This window comes from Argopecten irradians, chromosome 1 (assembly GCF_041381155.1).
Source record: "Argopecten irradians isolate NY chromosome 1, Ai_NY, whole genome shotgun sequence".
NCBI classification, from domain to species: Eukaryota; Metazoa; Mollusca; class Bivalvia; order Pectinida; family Pectinidae; genus Argopecten; species Argopecten irradians.
The window spans coordinates 62,915,941-62,936,717 of NC_091134.1; the positions used below are offsets into that span (position 1 = coordinate 62,915,941).

The 20,777-nt window shown below is 34.4% G+C and overlaps 1 protein-coding gene across 1 annotated transcript; it reads left to right on the forward strand.

Moving 5' to 3' along the window:
• The first annotated feature begins 899 nt into the window (after positions 1-899).
• LOC138304735 (thymidine phosphorylase-like) lies at positions 900-17,478 on the forward strand. The gene is made up of 8 exons (XM_069244986.1): positions 900-9,743; positions 10,499-10,701; positions 11,482-11,710; positions 11,997-12,115; positions 12,482-12,686; positions 13,296-13,523; positions 14,477-14,617; positions 15,358-17,478. The coding sequence occupies exons 1-8, from the start codon at positions 9,623-9,625 to the stop codon at positions 15,552-15,554; spliced, it is 1,443 nt and encodes a 480-aa protein (XP_069101087.1). The 5' UTR covers positions 900-9,622; the 3' UTR covers positions 15,555-17,478.
• Positions 17,479-20,777: the final 3,299 nt, after the last annotated feature.

Here is a 20,777-nt window from a genome sequence, read left to right on the forward strand (position 1 = left end):
TATCAGAATGGTGCTTATCCAAACTCTGTATCAGAATGGTGTTTATCCAAACTCTGTATCAGAATGGTGCTTATCCAAACCTCTGTATCAGTATAGTGCTTATCCAAACTCTGTATCAGAATGGTGCTTATCCAAACTCTGTATCAGTATAGTGCTTATCCAAACTCTGTATCAGTATAGTGCTTATCCAAACTCTGTATCAGTATAGTGCTTATCCAAACTCTGTATCAGTATAGTGCTTATCCAAACTCTATCAGTATAGTGCTTATCCAAACTCTGTATCAGAATGGTGCCTATCCAAACTCTGTATCAGTATAGTGCTTATCCAAACACTGTATCAATCTGGTGCTTATCCAAACTCTGTATCAGTATGGTGCTTATCCAAACTCTGTATCGGTATAGTGCTTATCCAAACTCTGTATCATTATGGTGCTTATCCAAACTCTGTATCGGTATAGTGCTTATCCAAACTCTGTATCAGTATAGTGCTTATCCAAACTCTGTATCAATCTGGTGCTTATCCAAACTCTGTATCAGTATGGTGCTTATCAAAACTCTGTATCGGTATAGTGCTTATCCAAACTCTGTATCAGTATAGTGCTTATCCAAACTCTGTATCAGTATGGTGCTTATCCAAACTCTGTATCAGTATGGTGCTTATCCAAACTCTGTATCAGTATGGTGCTTATCCAAACTCTGTATCAGTATAGTGCTTATCCAAACTCTGTATCAGTATAGTGCTTATCCAAACTCTGTATCAGTATGGTGCTTATCCAAACTCTGTATCAGTATAGTGCTTATCCAAACTCTGTATCAGTATAGTGCTTATCCAAACTCTGTATCAGTATGGTGCTTATCCAAACTCTGTATCAATCTGTATCAATTGGTGCTTATCCAAACTCTGTATCAGTATGGTGCTTATCCAAACTCTGTATCAGTATGGTGCTTATCCAAACTCTGTATCAGAATGGTGCTTATCCAAACTCTGTATCAGTATAGTGCTTATCCAAACTCTGTATCAGTATGGTGCTTATCCAAACTCTGTATCAGTATAGTGCTTATCCAAACTCTGTATCAGTATGGTGCTTATCCAAACTCTGTATCAGTATAGTGCTTATCCAAACTCTGTATCAGTATGGTGCTTATCCAAACTCTGTATCAGTATGGTGCTTATCCAAACTCTGTATCAGTATAGTGCTTATCCAAACTCTGTATCAGTATAGTGCTTATCCAAACTCTGTATCAGAATGGTGCTTATCCAAACTCTGTATCAGTATAGTGCTTATCCAAACTCTGTATCATTATGGTGCTTATCCAAACTCTGTATCAGTATAGTGATTATCCAAACTCTGTATCAGTATAGTGCTTATCCAAACTCTGTATCAGTATAGTGCTTATCCAAACTCTGTATCAATATGGTGTTTATCCAAACTCTGTATCAGAATGGTGCTTATCCAAACTCTGTATCAGTATAGTGCTTATCCAAACTCTGTATCAGTATGGTGCTTATCCAAACTCTGTATCAGTATAGTGCTTATCCAAACTCTGTATCAGTATAGTGCTTATCCAAACTCTGTATCAGAATGGTGCTTATCCAAACTCTGTATCAGTATAGTGCTTATCCAAACTCTGTATCAGTATAGTGCTTATCCAAACTCTGTATCAGAATGGTGCTTATCCAAACTCTGTATCAGTATGGTGCTTATCCAAACTCTGTATCAGTATGGTGCTTATCCAAACTCTGTATCAATATGGTGCTTATCCAAACTCTGTATCAGAATGGTGCTTATCCAAACTCTGTATCAGTATGGTGTTTATCCAAACTCTGTATCAGTATAGTGCTTATCCAAACTCTGTATCAGAATGGTGCTTATCCAAACTCTGTATCAATATGGTGCTTATCAAATTCTGTATCAATATGTTGCTTATCCAAACTCTGTATCAGAATGGTGCTTATCCAAACTCTGTATCAGTATGGTGCTTATCCAAACTCTGTATCAGTATGGTGCTTATCCAAACTCTGTATCAGTATAGTGCTTATCCAAACTCTGTATCAGTATAGTGCTTATCCAAACTCTGTATCAGTATAGTGCTTATCCAAACTCTGTATCAGAATGGTGCTTATCCAAACTCTGTATCAGTATAGTGCTTATCCAAACTCTGTATCAGTATAGTGCTTATCCAAACTCTGTATCAGTATGGTGTTTATCCAAACTCTGTATCAGTATAGTGCTTATCCAAACTCTGTATCAGTATGGTGCTTATCCAAACTCTGTATCAGTATGGTGCTTATCCAAACTCTGTATCAGTATGGTGCTTATCCAAACTCTGTATCAGAATGGTGCTTATCCAAACTCTGTATCAGTATGGTGCTTATCCAAACTCTGTATCAGTATAGTGCTTATCCAAACTCTGTATCATTATAGTGCTTATCCAAACTCTGTATCAGTATAGTGCTTATCCAAACTCTGTATCAGTATAGTGCTTATCCAAACTCTGTATCAGTATGGTGCTTATCCAAACTCTGTATCAGTATAGTGCTTATCCAAACTCTGTATCAGTATGGTGCTTATCCAAACTCTGTATCAATCTGTTGCTATTCAAACTCTGTATCAGAATGGTGCTTATCCAAACTCTGTATCAGTTTAGTGCTTATCCAAACTCTATATCAGAATGGTGTTTAGATGTGCTTATCCAAAATCTGTATCAATATGGTGCTATTCAAACTCTGTATCAGTATAGTGCTTATCCAAACTCTGTATCAGTATGGTGTTTATCCAAACTCTGTATCAGTATGGTGCTTATCCAAACTCTGTATCAGTATGGTGTTTATCCAAACTCTGTATCAATATGGTGCTTATTCAAACTCTGTATTAGTATAGTGCTTATCCAAACTCTGTATCAGTATGGTGTTTATCCAAACTCTGTATCAGTATGGTGCTTATCCAAACTTTGTATCAGTATGGTGCTTATCCAAACTTTGTATCAGAATGGTGCTTATCTAAACTCTGTATCAGTATGGTGCTTATCCAAACTCTCTATCAGTATGGTGCTTATCAAAATTCTGCATGTTCTATTGTTATTCCACGGTTTTAGTTTTCATTAGTTTTTACGAAAGTGTAATAACGATTATGATTATCAAGATTTTTGTACTTAAGATTATATACAAGCTTTGTGGAAAATATAATCATTGGTTTCTGGATGCCATCTATTATATCCAAGCTGTTAAATAAAGCGATTGTTGTATAGTTTTTTAGGCTTATTCTATCTTTGCAATGTGTAATTGTACATACCCAACCATGCACACACTAACTCTATGTAGAATATTTGTACTTAAACATGACTGTGATGTCATCTATTGTTATAGCTTGAGATATAGTTTGTGAACTATTCCACGAGAAAAGGTAACTATTCCACAGATGAAGGTAAATGTAGAGACCGGTGAATATAGCTTAGCATGTAGTCAAAAATACATCCTCATTCACTAAATCCACGGAGAGATGGATTACAGATTAACCCATGTACATGTCAAAATTGTCGTGATGTATTTGCAAACTTATTTTCATAATACCGATATATACAATTTTCATCACTTCTTTCAAAATTAAATTTCATCATTTCTTTCACAGCCTCTGTATTCACAATCCAGAAAAGAATTCACTTAAACAAATCCAGGGGAGAGAATATTAAATTCCATGAGATAAATGCTAAATTCTCTACCAAAATGAAATTACAGATGCAATGCTTGACATGATTTTTCCATATTACGTTATCCAGATCACTTCATATTCCATAAAAATGGCATCCAAACATCTTTCATGAAGATAATAATCCAAAAGAAATTCTTTCTAAAACATACTCTTTTGCCACAAGATGTCACTTTTTTTTCTATATGTACCGGTAGTATTATGATCCAAAATATGAAAATATTTTCTTATTTTTGTTGTTGTTGTAAATTTTGATTAGCTCCCTCTAAGGGCTGTGCTTCATTGGAAAAGATTTGTGCCCAAATCGCTTTACATTTATATCCAGAAATCACCACTTCTGTGTTCAAAATCTGCATACAGAGCTACATATTTACATGTATGGTCCTCTATGCTGAACTGTGAAAAATAAACTGAGTAAATGTTTCAGTGTGATTACCATATAGTACCCGTGAATGGTTCTTTAAAAAAAAAGCTTGCAAATCATGATTCTTGTTTTCCGAGTGAGGTAATGAAATGAATCATGAATAGGTCTCAAGGTTTAAATAGGTAGCAAAGGTTTACCTGGAGCTGTGGAATAGTAAAACAATACCCAGTGTAATATTGGAGAGTACCAGTGACTTTCGGTGCCATGTTTTAAGTATGAGAAACACCGAAAAGTGTGGAATTGTCAAGATAATGAATAGTTTTCGGCCCTCATGGGCCTCGAAAAATTCATCATCTTGACTATTCCACACTTTCCGGTGTTTCTCCTATATCTATTTATACACCGTTTTGTTGATTACAGGGTTTTCGACTGTCCGTCTGCAGACACGACAATTAACCGACTTCTCCTCCTAAACTACAGAAAGTATTTCAATGAAACTTGGTTACAATAAATTTGTATTCGTACGACTTAATAACCCATTTCCAGAACTAACCCCCATATGTTTAAATTTATCGTCTGACTTCTCTTAAACTACTCAATTAATGTCAACGAAACTTGTTGGCAATATTCCTTAACGGAACAAATTACCCCGTCCCCATCTTTAAGCTACTTCAATGGTACACAATCGGGAAGCTACTGCTCTTAAACTACTCAAGGTATTTCTAATTTATAAGAAGCCTGATGGCAATAACCCTTAAACAATTAAGATATGTCTACATAATCGATATCGGGATTCAGTTATGAAGGGTTTCGATGAAATCAATTATTACGTACGGCGTAGATGTGCGACCCTCTTCATGTTTGAAGTAATGTCCCCGTTATTGCTCTTATTTGGATAAAAATTCTGAAATCATTTTTGCGAGTGGGGGAAGTTTAGATTTGGGAATAAGTTTGCCGGAAGACAGTTCTAATTTCATTTTAGCGGTTTATTGTTGTTATCGAAAACGAACAAACAAATCCTTCGTGGTTTCTCAACGTTCAATGGATAATCATGTAATGGATTTCGGAATGAGGTCCATCCGATTTCACAGTCTTACGCAAATTAATTAAAAGAGTTATCGAAACCACTATATAGTGACGATTATAATTCGTGGTTTCTTATTGGTATAAAATATGTGAAATACATGGTGGTATTATATAGTTTCTGTAGGTATACCAGCGTCATTGTATAGATATTTTAATGGGACGTTTACTGATGCGTTACCACGGAGTATACATGTGATGGACGAGGTTTTACAGAAGGTGAAGACAGGTGAGTTTTTTTCCCATACTTAGCATTTTTGTAATCAAAAAAATATATGTAATACATTTACAGTGGTTATAGTGGTTGGATAAACCACTATACATATCAAATCATACTTTACCTCTGACATTATGGAATGTAGTTGTCGAAACGTTATTGTCGACCGCTTGCATTTGTGTTGGAAGCGGGTGACATAAAACGAAACTCTAAAATAGCTTATGGTTTAGAATCTAATGTTACCCCTGGTACCGAACCAAACGCTCGGCAGATATAGCGTTATACAATATAAATGTAAAGTGGTCATCCATTCCCAGTAGTCACACTGCCATTCGTAATTCAAGTAAAACTACTGAAAAAGTCATATCTCTGGTTTTGTACAATGAATTTCTTGAACGTTTTTAACACTAAATGATCAGGTTTTAGTACATACTTGGGATAAATTATACTTAACGTTAAGTTGCTTATCTTTTAAAGTTTCAATATGTATAGAAAACCATTCGATCGTTAATAAAAGCAAAACTGCAGAATGCAAAACAAGACATTTTATGAATAGATATCTCATATGGATGCAATAACTGTATAATATAGATCAATCGCTCACCACTAAGCAAAAGCAGTCCAAGATATCTTTAATCATTGACAGCAAAATAAAAATAAGTCGAGAAAATAAAAGTAAAATAAAAAAAAATACAGGACAAAAAGGCAAACGTTATCGAAAAATAGATGTAAACTTTTATGAAGTGTCTTAAGAAATGTGTTATTTCGATAATAACTTTAATTCCAACCTAAATGATAGTCTTTCTTATCTTTCATTTTAAATGTTATATCTTAAAATTATCTATTCACTCCTACATATAAATTATAAATAGCTGTAAATCACTAAGGATAACAACTGATTAAGTCACCAGTACATGTACATTAGCACCTATAGCGAATTTAAACCTTATACGAAAGGGATTATCTTTTGACAACATTTAAAATCGTTCATGTTGCGAGATCTACCGATCATGGTTTTAGGTACCTTAAGTACATTTCATACTCTATGGCGCATGACATTGTGAAGTGTATTGTAAAACAGTATACGACCCAGGTGTACCGGGGAAAGTAGTACTCCTGCTTTTCTCGACCTTATTAACTTGGTACCCGACTTAAAACCTATATGTACCGTACTTTGTATACTCACGAATCAGAGGTACCGTTTCACAAAGCATACGTAACTTTACGGGTACCCGTAACCTGTACGTAAGTTATTTTGACCGTTTCACAAAGCACACGTAAGTTACGGGTAAACGTAAATGACTTACGGGTACACGTAAATAACGTCAAAACCGTACGTAACTTACGCCAACAAAATACCACCCGTAAACCCCACGTAAGTATGATACAAGTCACAAAATCGTTGTTGTTTGGCATATTTAAAGTCTCAGAACAAATAGCCAAACACATTACATAAGTTTTAAAGTTTTCTCACTTGGATTGTCGATGCGGAAATTTCCACGCCGTCGACGGTATTTTGTATTTTTCTACTTTTAAAATGTTTTATTTGCTTTTTATTTTCATTTCATATTGATTAATCATGTCCGTGTGTTGCAGGGATACTGTCTTTTTTATCACTTAGATATTTTTTCGCAAAAGAAACACGGGCTTAATCCCGATATTCGCATATTTGTTTACGTCAGAGCGATGGTCGCTGATTTCAGTAGATCTAAATCTAATGTTGTAATCGTTCCGTTTCGTATTGAAACCTGACTTTATTTCTGGATTTTGTTTGTTACAAACACATATATACTGTATTGAAAACTTTAGGTTATACAGACTTTATTAGTATGTATACATGTAGAGTTATCACTGGTTTCAATCATTAAAGTATCTCCATTTAATTAACGCGTCACAAAGATATTGATGATACAACGTTATTCGAACGTTAATTACGTCAAATTTCGCCGATATTAGGGACATCAACAAATTGTGACACATAAACAAAATAGTACAACTAATATATGTACCGAATCCATAAATTCATCCTTAGGAGCAAATACATTTCAACGTTAACGTCACAAGTTTGAAACCATCTTTTTTTCTATTTGTGTAGACCAACATGAGTTTCTTGACAGTTTAATAGTAATATAATTATGAATATCGTAAAAGCTACAACTGCACACTGAAATAATGTGTTATAAGTTATTTACTACGATCACAAGTGCTCATTGCTACGTCATCGAAATGTTCAAAACTGTACATTACATTGTACAACAAGTGTTGGATGTACTTACCAAAGGCATACGATAGTATAATATAACATTAATTATATAACTTTGCTACACTTTTATAACACACGTAACTGTTACAAGTATGTGTTTGTATCAAATGTTCCTGTGTGCTATTGGTACTGAAAACTTTGGATATACAGAAAATAGGAAATGTCCCATTAGCGTTCCGTACATGTTCTTCAAATTCATACTCATACTATTCCGATATATGTTGTTTTTTTTTCTAACTCTCAAGTCTTACAAATCACATACATAAATATAGTGTGTACTATGTGCTAATAATGACACGTGAGTCTATATAAATTGTAATGCTTTCATTTGGAGAGGGTGACATAGGTTTATTATAGACATATAGTCATTAGCATACTATGTGTTAATAGTAGGTTTCAAATTCAAGAAAATAAGCTCAGATGAAAATAATTTAGTATAGTAGGAGTGTACCTCAGCTTTTCACTTGTTATTTTGTGCATCTTTAATATAGCTACAAGGTATAGCCTGCATATCTTTAGGGTTTCGTAATAATATCCACAGATAGCGCGCATTAGACATTTTTTATGTTAAAAATAGCCCGCGAACAATACGCAGGAAATAACGTGCTAATGGAGCAAAGTAATGATTATGCAAACCATTTTGAAAACGGTTGTAGGCTTTTCATCGTACTTGTGTTATAAAACTGAACCGTGTGCAATATCTACGGCGGCGTATTAGGGCCATTATGTAATTTTATTTATCTTGTACGTACAAGTTAGTATCTTGTACGTACAAGATAGTACAATGTTGAAACTCTCGATATTAAAGTTAATATTACGCACCCTTGGTTTATTGTGTGGTATTGTGATACTGTGATAAGTTTGTGAACATATATATGTAAATGTCTTTAACGTCTTTTATCATCATTTGGACAATAATTGATGTTTAATCATGTGTATATATGTCTCATCAACTCAAAAACAAATATAAAATGATGTGTTTTGCTTTTGTTGTCTGTGCAATCAGTAACTCATTCCGTATAGGGCATAATACCTTGGATTTTTATCGGAATAAAATTAATTATTTCCAATACTTGTATTCTGAAGTAAAATAAAAGCTAAAACTTTTCAGTGATAGTTTAAGTGTAAAGTATTTAATATTTGTCACTGAAGAAAATTTTGAATTCGTCTGCTTCTGTTTTTATATCCCGCAACGATGTTAAGGGGGTATACTGGAATCGTGTTGCCCGTCTATCCGTGTGATTGTCTGTCTGTACTCCTCCTAAAATTCTTAACAGATCTTAGGAGCTTTTAATATTTAATTCACAACCAAAAACATTCTGAGAATTACAACACTGGTTTTAATTTTAAAAGTATAAATAAGAGCTGAAAATGATTTTTGGCAGTACTGCTAAAAATTGTTTTATTTATATCCACAGTGCAGTGAAGTGAGTACTTACGGTCAGACCATGACGCCAAGTTGTTGTCTACAATTTCATTTCACATTGGCACAGTATTATAAGCAATTGTTAAGTTATATGTATTTCTGTAGGTATGTTTTCATCTTTAATCACATAAGGCATAGAAAACAAGAATTTTACACTGCATAAATTCTGTGCTGTAACTAATGTTTATTATATAGGCTTCATACATGTTTGTCTTTCCATTTGAATGATTTTCACAGCTGAATTAATCGAACCTGTTGGTTTTCAAAAGATTACTGAAACAAAAAAATAACATTCCAAAGTTTTCGCCCAGTTATGGCACATATAACTTTAAATAGGACATAAACAATATAACTCATTGTGTCAAATAAAATTGTGTCTGTATTATTAATCACATTCAGACATGTAGAGTATAGATATTGATAAAGCTGCCTCAAGTTTAGTGGCAACTTTACTTCTTTTAAAAACATATATATTGTTAATGTTTACTTCAGAAACACTTACCCTAGAAAAACATATGTTGTCCAAAGACATTTCTAACATTTGAACATTAGCTGACTAAAAATGGGCGACAGTATTCTGGAGCTGATAAGGATAAAGACGAAAGGAGAGAGGCTGACTGACCGAGATATTAGAAGTTTCGTAAGAAAGATAGTGGCGAACGATGTCGAAGGAGAGCAACTTGGTAAGTACACTTTATTACTGAAAAATAGAATCGAATATTACGTAGTTTCGTCCCACTACACCTCGTCTTAAACTATTGCTAAAGTAATCTGACACAAAATGAAAACTTCAAACAGAACAGTACTTTTACGCTCCGGTGTCAGATAGGTCTGTCCTGGGCAATGACTGTGAAGGTTGATTGTTAAGTTAGTATAGTTACACTTAGATTTAAGTGACCTTTAATCTACACGTCATTAAAAAGGTCCACAAAGGAAAAATTATACAGTAATGGGATATGAGAGTCATATCTCCATAACCACTGTATGACAGTGATATTTCGTTTTTGGAATCACAGCATAATGTAATCATTTAGATTTTAACCAATTTTCCCTCTGAATCTACTAACATTCCTACCCTATAATGAAAAAGTGTTACGAACACGAAAAACATTTTTGATGACATAAATAATATATTGGGTAAAAAAAGAGATAGCCCGTCTTCAATCGTCATAGAAGATAATGAAGTATATCAGTGTTTTACTGAATGATATGTATGCATGCACTGACAATTCAAAGTCTGCTTACAAACACGAGTTAAACTCCACGAGCTAGGAACCCCGATAAAGATGTATTTGTAACTAGCCTTCCCTACTCTGATGCATCTTTAAACTTCTGTCTTCTTTCTTTCATAAATGTTATTATTATTCAGTTTCATTCGAGAATAATAATCTTAACTATTCTTCAAATATTTCATTTTGTGTGTGACATTTACCCACAGGAGCTTTTTTGATGGCTATCAAATGGAAAGGACTAGACAGGAAAGAGACCACGTGTTTAACTGACGCTATGGTCAAGTCTGGAGAGGTCATGACCTGGCCTGACAGTTGGAAAGGAAAGATAGTGGACAAGCATAGTACAGGAGGTGTCGGAGACAAAGTCAGCCTGGTGTTAGTACCTATCCTAACTTGTTGTGGTGTAAAGGTATGTTCACATCTTCAGTGTTCTAAACAAGTCACGTACGCCTTTCATCTGGTAGATGCTATCGGCCAACGTTAGTTTCTAATAAACTTCATTGCTTAAACATAATGGGACATCACTCTAACTTCGTTCTTTCTACTTTTAATGCCATTTGCTGGAGGTTTTTTTTAAAACTAATTTGTGTATATATCCATACATACGATACGCCATTTGTCATTCTAAAATTTTGGGGCCGTGGAGTAGTAAATATGTCTCGGCATATTACCACAACCCCTCCACACCTGGGTTGCGAGTCTGGATCCCATGTGGAGAAGTTGATATGTACTGGTTTTGGTCGACTTTTTTTCTTGATACTCCAATCTTCCTCCCCATTGAATCTGGCACGTCCTTAAAATACCATGACTGTTAAAAACCGCTAAACTAAATGAAACATAATCTATCATTCTAAAAATCCGAAAGGTTTCGGGAAAGGTTTTTGGGTTAATTTGTGGGAAAATGAAGGTTAGGTTTCATCATGTGTATAAATTTCCATTTTACTTTAGTTTTCCGTTTAATCTATGTTAAATTATATTGGAAATATCAGGCTATAAACTGCCATCTGGTCAAGCATATGAATATTTAACGCGTCCTTTGCGTCACCGATAATGATGATTACAAGATCATACATAAAGAAGTCCGTCAGACGAATGGTTTAGACGGAACAAGTTTATCTGGCAGTAGTTATCAGTCATTATATGACGTTAAATGTACGATGAATTCTACCTATTGTTTGTTACCCTGTAGATTCCTATGGTTTCCGGGAGAGGACTTGGCTTTACTGGAGGGACCCTTGATAAACTGGAATCGATTCCTGGAGTCTCTGTCAGCTTTAATGTCGAAGATATAAAAATTAAAGTCGAGGAGGTGGGGTGCTGCATTGTGGGACAAACAGACAGTTTGGTACCAGCAGATAAACTGCTGTACAGTATTCGTGACGTCACCAATACTGTCGATACCAACGGTCTGATAGCGTGTAAGTATTTCTTATTAATACAAAAGATCACGTGGTCATCAATGATTGAGTGTCTTAATAAAATGTATAACTAAAAGAACGGAGTACAAATCAAATTTTAACATTATATCTTTTCTGTATTTTCATTTGACAAAACTGAACAAATCACATAACTAAGCAAATATATTTGCATAACCTACATATAATTTGAATTGAAAAGCGTCACCATGGAAAAGTTCAGATCAGCTACCGATTATCTTTTGCTTTGGCTTGTATAAATGCTTTAGTTATATATGGGGTATTTTAGCGTCAATTGTGGGTAAAAAGGCAGCGGAGCGAGTAGACCATCTGATTCTCGATGTGAAATGTGGAGAAGCAGCCATATATAAGGACGAGGAGAAGGTGGAGGGACTGGCCAAGTTAATGGTTTGTTGATACATTTTAAAATGTATACTGCATGGGATCCTCACACATAACACCAAGAGTTGTACTACATAGAATCGTCCTATAGATAGGTGGCATTTAGTATTTCTTCTTGCTTATAAATGATTAAATATGTAACTATTAACTTTATTTTCAAAACGAATCATCTGATAGTGTATAAGTATCTATCAAAGACCTATTTTGCGCGTTACTATTAAATAACTGGTTTCCATTATACACCAGCTGATGAAATAAACAATGGCATTTGCGTAAGAAAGAAATCTAGCGTTGGTTTGTTTAATTCGCAATAAAATAACAGCATATAATTCATCACAAATTTTGATGAAGAACTACAATCCATGTTGGTAGGTTGACATTTCCAATGGTCTCGGTATCGACACCATGGCCTTGATCACGAAGATGGACCATCCTATTGGACTGGCGATTGGAAACTCCCTAGAGATCGTGGAATCCCTCAGATGTCTTAGATGGAACTGTCCTGTGTGTGGAGACCGTAACACGTGTATACAATGTAGGGGGTGTGAGGATATCAGGGGCCTGGTGTATGAGCTAGGTGTGTCCCTTTTAGTTGATCGTACTTAAGGAGTGGGTGCGTTTTATACTGCCATTCATTTATAAAGCTTTAAATAGTTAAAACCAGGCCGATATCATTACAAGACAGACAGGTTTATATGTATGTAGAAGTATGTAAGTTTTATTTCTATTACATTATAGTATTCATATGATTTAATACACTCTATCACATGAACTATTCGTGGGCACTTTCTGTCGTAGTTTGGCACAATCAAACCATTTTGATGATAGTCTTCTGATCGACGATGATAATGATTGTGTAAATAATCATAAGTTGTTTTATATTCGTGGTTCCATAGGTGATATAGGGACAATAATCAGTGGAAGTCAGATTAATTAAGTTAATTATATTCAATATGTCAATTTGCTCGCGAAAAGTACATCGGTTTGTAGCTAATTGTTGTTTCTATATTATTGTCATTTGTATCGATATAATGTGTATTTTGATATTGGAATATAAAACTGCATGATTAGGAACAGTACTCTTGTGTTACAAATATTCCTTAACCACTGTTTGAAAGAATGCACGAATTTGACCGAAAATAGAAATGACCTAAAAGACCATTTAATTTGATATTTCTTTGAAAAGGGGGTCGTCTGCTATTTAAAGCTGGAGTTACAAACTCCTTGATAGAATCCCGGAACATGATGAAGGAGAAGATACAAAGCGGTGAAGCCTTGGACTGTTTCCGGAGAATGATCATCTCACAGGGCGCTTCTGAGGATACTGCCGATCGTCTGTGTGATTCAAGTACTGACTTCCGAGCGGGACTTCCTAAGGCACGCAAGGTCTCCAGACTAAAACTCCAACAAGATGGTACGTATTGTAAGGAATATTTAGGATGGTTATTAAGTTAACATAATCATTTTAATGAAAAATAACAATAGAACAAAAGGTATAATTAAATTACTTTCGCGAGTTAAATGATAAGTCGTGTAAAGTAATGTGAATGTTATTATTTACTGTAAATACAATTAATCGACCGTATCAAACTTTGTGTCGTTCTACCTAATTATAATCTTACATCTTACAATGTTGCCTTTTATTACCTGTTGTTGTGAATGTTTAGAGACACAGCTAGGTCACAGAAATTAAAGCTTCACATTTTCATCAGCTTTTCAAATTATTTTCATGTACATTGTATAGCAAAGAAATGTTTAAACTTCAATTGATGCAGGTCATAGTTCAAAACGTTTTCGGTTTACAATTATGTGATAAGGTTCCGACATTATTCTAAATAGTCATTTCGATGATATATCGTTATCATTTACACAGTTTCCAGTTACGTCCAACAGACTGAATATCACTCCTTATGGGATGTTGTTGTCACTCTATGTGACAAGTTAAACAATGTTATGTATATGACGCAAGTGTTGTTGCTGACCAAGAATTTATACATATATATATAAGAAATAAAAACAAAAAAGACTGACTAGTGAGCGCTTTCGCCCCACAAGGAAGCTCTTCAGACTGTTTATTGTGACATATTATGACGTCATAGTACATTTTCAATAAACAGTCTGAATAACTCCCTTGAATGGAGTAAAAGCGCTCACTAGTCAGTCGTTATTGTTTTTATTTCTTATAGATTTCGTTCGTAAGGATTTTTCTTCAAATTTATTATACATATTATATATGCTCTCATCGCATTACTTCCAGTCTGAGAATAGTGACGAGACTTTTTTAGCTTTTGTTTCCTCTTTTGAACATCCTTTATTAAAATGTCATGAAAATTAAAGGAATTAATTTGTGTTCCCCTTCATTGGCAGGATATGTGCATGTTATTGATGCTTTGAAATGCGGTAAGGCTTCCTGGAAACTCGGAGCAGGCAGAACCCAATCCAAGGACATCCTAAAGTTGGGAGTTGGTCTTGAACTTCAAATCTGTCTGGGGGATAAAGTTAGAAAGGGTACAGAAGTTCATCTAATTTATAAAAGTTCATGTTCAACCGATAGTGTGTATATGGCAAATAACCTTTCGGACCAAAATAAATGTTTGTATATAATATTTCATCACCAACTTCGCCATTTGTTTGTTATTAGTTTTTATGGTGCATTTGGGTAAGTTATTGGCTGGGTATTATGATAATAATTTCTACCACAATGAATTGTGCTATTTAAATCTCAGGGTATCACGATGTTTAATGATTATTTGGCGGGAAGTAATTGTAAGCGGTGCGGTTCTGCCGTGTGCATGTTTCTATATAGTCCGGCAATGGGTGTTAAATATTGTTAAAGTAACTTTGAAAAGTTGAGTTTTATCAATAATACTTCAAATGAGGTATATTTCATCCTAAAGTCGTTTTCAATTAGAAGCGTTTCATATGAATGGACTTGTTTTTAAAAATATTACTTTTGAATATAAATTAGTGCCGTTTTACTGATGAAAATATCACTACATCTTATTTGCATATCTCGGCGAACACACATTACCATATCCTCGTCGTATTTCTCTCGGCTTAAAGCGGATATAATTGTGGTAGAAACAGGTAACACGACTCGTGGTCGTTGGATTTGGCGTTTATTCCACACTCGTAAGTTATTTTTTAAAAGTTACAAAGACACTCGTGTCTTTTGTAACTTTTAAAAAATAACTCACTGGTGTGAAATATGTGTAACCTCTATATGTCAACGTTTTCTATATTTCCAGGTGACGTTTGGGTCAATGTCCACCACGATTCGGAAACTATCCCAGGGGAAGTGACGTCACTATTGGAAACAGCCATAGAGGTCAAAGGTCATGCATTGGCCGACATAAATGGATCACGTGTGATGAAGGTCATTCCATCCGAAAACGATCTTAGACTTTTAGATATTTCACCATCACGAACTTTGGACAATATGTAGGTTATATTTGTGTTTTTAAAGCTTCTGTGTCATATATTCGTGTATTTGATAACCGTGGGATCGGCATCTCAGGATTTTATTTTTGTTATATGTATTGATTCGTTTGTTGTTATATCGCATACAGGTTCACTGCTTTCTTTTCAGTGAGGCAATTTAGCCTTAAAAATAAGTTTCTTGACATCATAGTTTATTTTTCTTGCTTGCCCTGACTCTTTCCAATCACATAATATCGAGTTCATATATTACAATTTCATGTCATAGACAAATCCTGTAATCATTTGTTAGCCTATATATCATATCCTGATCAGTTTACCAACAGTAACTTGATAAAGCACAGATAATTAGATATATTGCTGTTGTCTATTCACATGTTTGTAAAATATTTATGCTAAAGTAAATGTACATTTAAGAACTAAAAAGAAAAGCAAAGTAAATCACAAGTATTGTATCCGTGTCATTGTGGTCAGTGGTTAATATACATACATGTAGATACAATATATCGCCTGGCTTATTTTCTGCCGTCCAAAGAGAGGTTTTTTTTTTATTCTACATAAGGAGTTATTCAAAATGTCTGGACCAAGGTTTTTTCGGAGTTTTTATTCATTATATATCATTTTTATGTGAAAACAAATACCTTTTATCTTGGGAAGTTGAATCCATTTTCATTGTTGTATTGTTTGTAATTTTTCTGAACATTATAAATGTTGTCATTTAAATGAGAGCATTTTAGGTCACCTGAGACGAAGTCTCAATTGAAGTGATGATGAATCGCCTTTTGTCCGTCGTCGTGCATCTTCCGTCGTGCAACGTGTCTTCGTAAATAATTTACATTTCCGACTTCTCCTCTAAAACTGCTGAAGCATAATCAATGAAAGGGGGTCAAAACTATATATATAGTTTATATAGAAAAAACACATTTATGAGCATTATTTGCTCAATTTTCATAGGAAATGAGTCAAACTTAGTAAGAATTATTAACTTGAGATAACAGTTTAACATCATATCAAATATAGGTCTTGGTTGACCCCAGGGGCCAGAGGGACGGGTCTAAAAAGATAGAAAATGGCTAATATGTAAACAATCTTCTTCTTCACTCGCAGATATGGTAGAATCAAATACTCTTCATAGATTGGAAGGTTTTATGGCCCTCTACAAAAATTGTGAATTTCATGGCCCTTGGGTCTCTAATTTTCCCCTGGAGAGGGGTCAAATTTTCTGTAGTTAATATATAGGGATAATACATTTATGAGTATTATTTGCTAAATTTTCATAGGAATTCAGTTAGATTAGAAACTTGGTTAGAATTATAAGCATGAGATAGAATTTTAACATCATATCCATGTAGGTCCCTGGATGACTCCCAGAGGTCAGAGAGGCGGGGTCAAAGAGGGTCAAAATGGCTAAAATTTCAAAAATCTTCTTCTGAATTCAAATATATGATTGAACCAAATACTTTTCATATATTAAAAGATCTCAAGACCTTCTACAATATATGTGGCCCTGGGGTCTTAGACTTTCCCCTTGGGAGGGGATCGAATTTACTTCAGTTTATAGGGATAACACATTTATAAGCATCATTTGCTCAGTTTTCATTAGAAATCTAACAGATGTAATGGAATTAAATACTCTTTAAAGATTAAAAGTTCAAATTGATATAATCAATGACTTCAAGAACCTGATGAACCAATATTTGTATAGTGTTTATATGTCTTTGTTTTATTCTCTTTCCAAACTCAGCTGACAGTTCAGGCCCATTGGCATCTTGTCTTTGATCTATAACAGATCAGGAATGACGACATTTGATATTAGATGAATAACCAATGAATTTTGCTATATTTTTTTTTAATTTTCAGACTCTGTAGTGTAACTCTCCGTGTGTTGATCGAAGGAAAGTTTTGATTTAGTAAATAAAAATTTATTGTTATGGAGGATTGAGTCATATATTATGCAGGATAGTTTGGTGTAGTAGCTTACTAGGCTATCCTTTAAAGCTTTACGTTTTTGCCGGAGTTTTCTCCCTTCCACCATATAAATGATTTGTACTATGATCATAGTATTTTGTTGGAATGGAGTGTTTGACAAAACTGATAAGAAAACACACGTTTAGGTATTAAAGCCTCTTGAAATAGCATGATTTAAAAAAAAATTACTAGACATTTGTCCTGACAAAATCTTTATCATACACGTATGTTAAGGAAGCTGTGACGATTTCTGTTATTCATTACAAATGACTGTAAACCAACATTCTTCCGCTGCTGATAAACCGTGATTCCAATTTCAAAACAAATTCGCGGAGATCCACTTTCGCGGATTTAAACCATTTAAACTTCCTTTCTGAAACTAAATATAAACGTTTCTTAAATACAACAATAACACACGAAAATTCAAATTGATGCTATATGATGAGATTATAACACCAAATAATTGCAAAATACTCTGTGTAAGCTATATTACAGGGAAGATGCATTTCGCTGTTTTGCCGTCTGGCGCAGTGATAGTCAACTAGCGCGCGGTAATTAGTACGACGGCGGGAAACATAATACGACCCGCGTTATGAAAATTAGCATATTTAAATATTTTATTTAAATTGTATAGAAGGTGATTGTACATGTAGTATTAACGTTAAGTTAATGATGTTTGCGACTCTACAAAATATTCAATCCCATTTGTCATTTCCATTTTAAGAATTAAAAGTCGTTTCGGGAAGGTAGTGGGCCTTTAATGAACATAAATTATTATTTATTGAGAAAAAGGCGGTTGACGGGATTTCAATATTCAGGAGTTATATCGATTAAGTGTGATGTTTTATATTCACTTTAGTAAAAGGACAAAACCAATAAGGCTCAATAATTCGCTAAACATGGTCCATAACGTGACAGTAATGCGGGTTAATGTACATGTAACTAGTGTGTGTACAATGATCTTAGAGAAAGCGGACACTTAGTACTCCATGCAGCTTTGAGAAATGAAAATGTATAATGAGTTCACATGTCTCATTGAAATGAAATTGACGAAAAGATGATATCAAGAATAACGATAATAGTACAGATCCGTTGCAGTTTGTTTTTTCAATAATTTTCCATGAAGAATTATCCGTCGGTATGTCTTATATAATTTAATGAATGCATCGTATGTAAGAGATCGTCTACAATATCTTCTTCTATTGATAAAACTAAGTAGTATCATTACCAATTTCTTTAATTAAGAAATACCAACATATTTATAGAAAGTCTGGTATATGATGAAACATAAGGTAAGTCCAACCTGATGTGAGACTCTAATTACTCTGATAACTCTATATAATTTTACATATACCCTCTAATTCCAATCAATATTCTCAACTTTGTTACTTTAAACTTAATCATGGATTTTTTCATATGGGTGATACTATATGTCTTGTGACAATTATGACTTTTGTAAATAAGTTACCTTAAGACAGATTTAGGAAATAGATATTTTAATTATCTAAGGCAAGATGTTTAGATAAAGAGAAGTACACCAAAACGACACACACTAGCATTCCATCAACCGAAATACTATCAGAGACAATGTCTCAAGTCCTGAATAACTATTTTAATACACACAATGATTGATTCAGATGTATTTAGGTTTTCACCCATCATTAACATAATTGATAATTGTTAAATATGACTATACTTGTTAAAATGGCCGAACACTTTATTTAAAGTCATACATACCTATCTAAATTATTTAGAAAAGATGCAATGTTTATGCAAAATTATTACATCTTAATGAACACTTGGATCCGCCATACATATTAATCGAGTCAACATACAGATGTTGCTGTGTGTAAATTCTTTGGTCTATCCTCCTCTCCTTTCTCATACAAAGGGGTGAACGATCTACAATGCAGATCAAGAGAATACATATTGGATGAACACAATCTACCGTTATCTATCTATTCATAACACCCCGATACCCGATGTTGGCGGGAGTCGTTTACCTGTAATTAACTGAATACATGACTTACCTGTATTTTAATACCTGGGGAAAGTAGACACTGATATGCTTGTGCGTCCCGTCAGATCCCACTTCACAGGTCAATTGGACAACGGACGTGGACATTCCTTTGAAGATTAAATCAAAGTAAATTGATCGCGAAAACTTCATTAATAATGTTCGACTAGCAGATTTTGTTTGTTCACCTGCAAAGTTGGCACGACCTATCACTCAGGTGTGAGACACCTGACCTCATCTTTGGGGCGTGAACCAGGTCAGGTCAATGTATGTTTCTAAAGGAAGATAAATGGATAAATAATATATTGTTGAAGTACAAGATGGTATAGATGTCCAAGGAGTTCGGGGTCCGACTCCTCGGTCGGATGTCGGTCTGTTTGTATACTTGGTATACTTGAACATAACTTAATTAATAAAAAGTGTGTATGCACCGGGCCTAACCTTGTGTATTACTTTGGAATCTGAGATTGTTGTGTCGCTTATGAATTTTTGGTAAAATATGCAAGATATGTATATTTCACTTAACAGATCTAAAGGGTCTGATACATACTTCTGTCACCATATAACTATGCCAGTATGTTTATTTGTGCCTATAGCAGGTAGAAGAAGCACTTGTTTTTGCAGATTCGACTTTGCAAAAGTATACACATCGAGTCCTTTTGACCTTGTCATGCAAATGGAGGTTGTAGATTATAGCAGACTAGTATTCCATATATGAATGCGTTCCAAGTGATACCAAAGTACATATTATAATGTCATCTAAACATAGAGCGAATATACGTACCCGGCCTACTATACCTTTCGGCCGGGTACGAATTGGTCCCTATGTGTCGTAGTGGAGCGCTGCCTCCGAAAATCACTCGGGCATAGTTTTCTATACTTTTTTGTAGGTTCCCAATTATTTTATGCGTATACATGCATTTACATATTATTTTTGTCCAAAACAAGCATAACTACCATTCTTAATATCTACCGTACCGCTCACAAGACGTCAATTTGTGGACTTGCCGTATAAATTCTCTTCAGAAAGACCTTCATATGTATTATGTAAAAAAAATAATGCCTCGATGAGAATTCGATATTTTATGTGGTTCAGTTTTATTGCCTAGTAGGTAAGCGATATCAAACAAGTACGATAAAAATGCAAACAAACGTTTTATAATGGTTTGCATAATCATTACTTTGCTCCATTAGCAGTAATAGGCACCAATTGTAGCTCTAAAGACGACACCATTTTCTGTCAAA

Coding starts and splice junctions, on each gene's coding strand:
- LOC138304735 (XM_069244986.1), top strand. CDS start 9,623: ATGGGCGACAGTATTCTGGAGCTGATAAGGATAAAGACGAAAGGAGAG. Junction 13,524..14,476: donor ACTAAAACTCCAACAAGATG/GTACGTATTGTA, acceptor CTTCATTGGCAG/GATATGTGCATGTTATTGAT. Junction 14,618..15,357: donor GGGGGATAAAGTTAGAAAGG/GTACAGAAGTTC, acceptor CTATATTTCCAG/GTGACGTTTGGGTCAATGTC.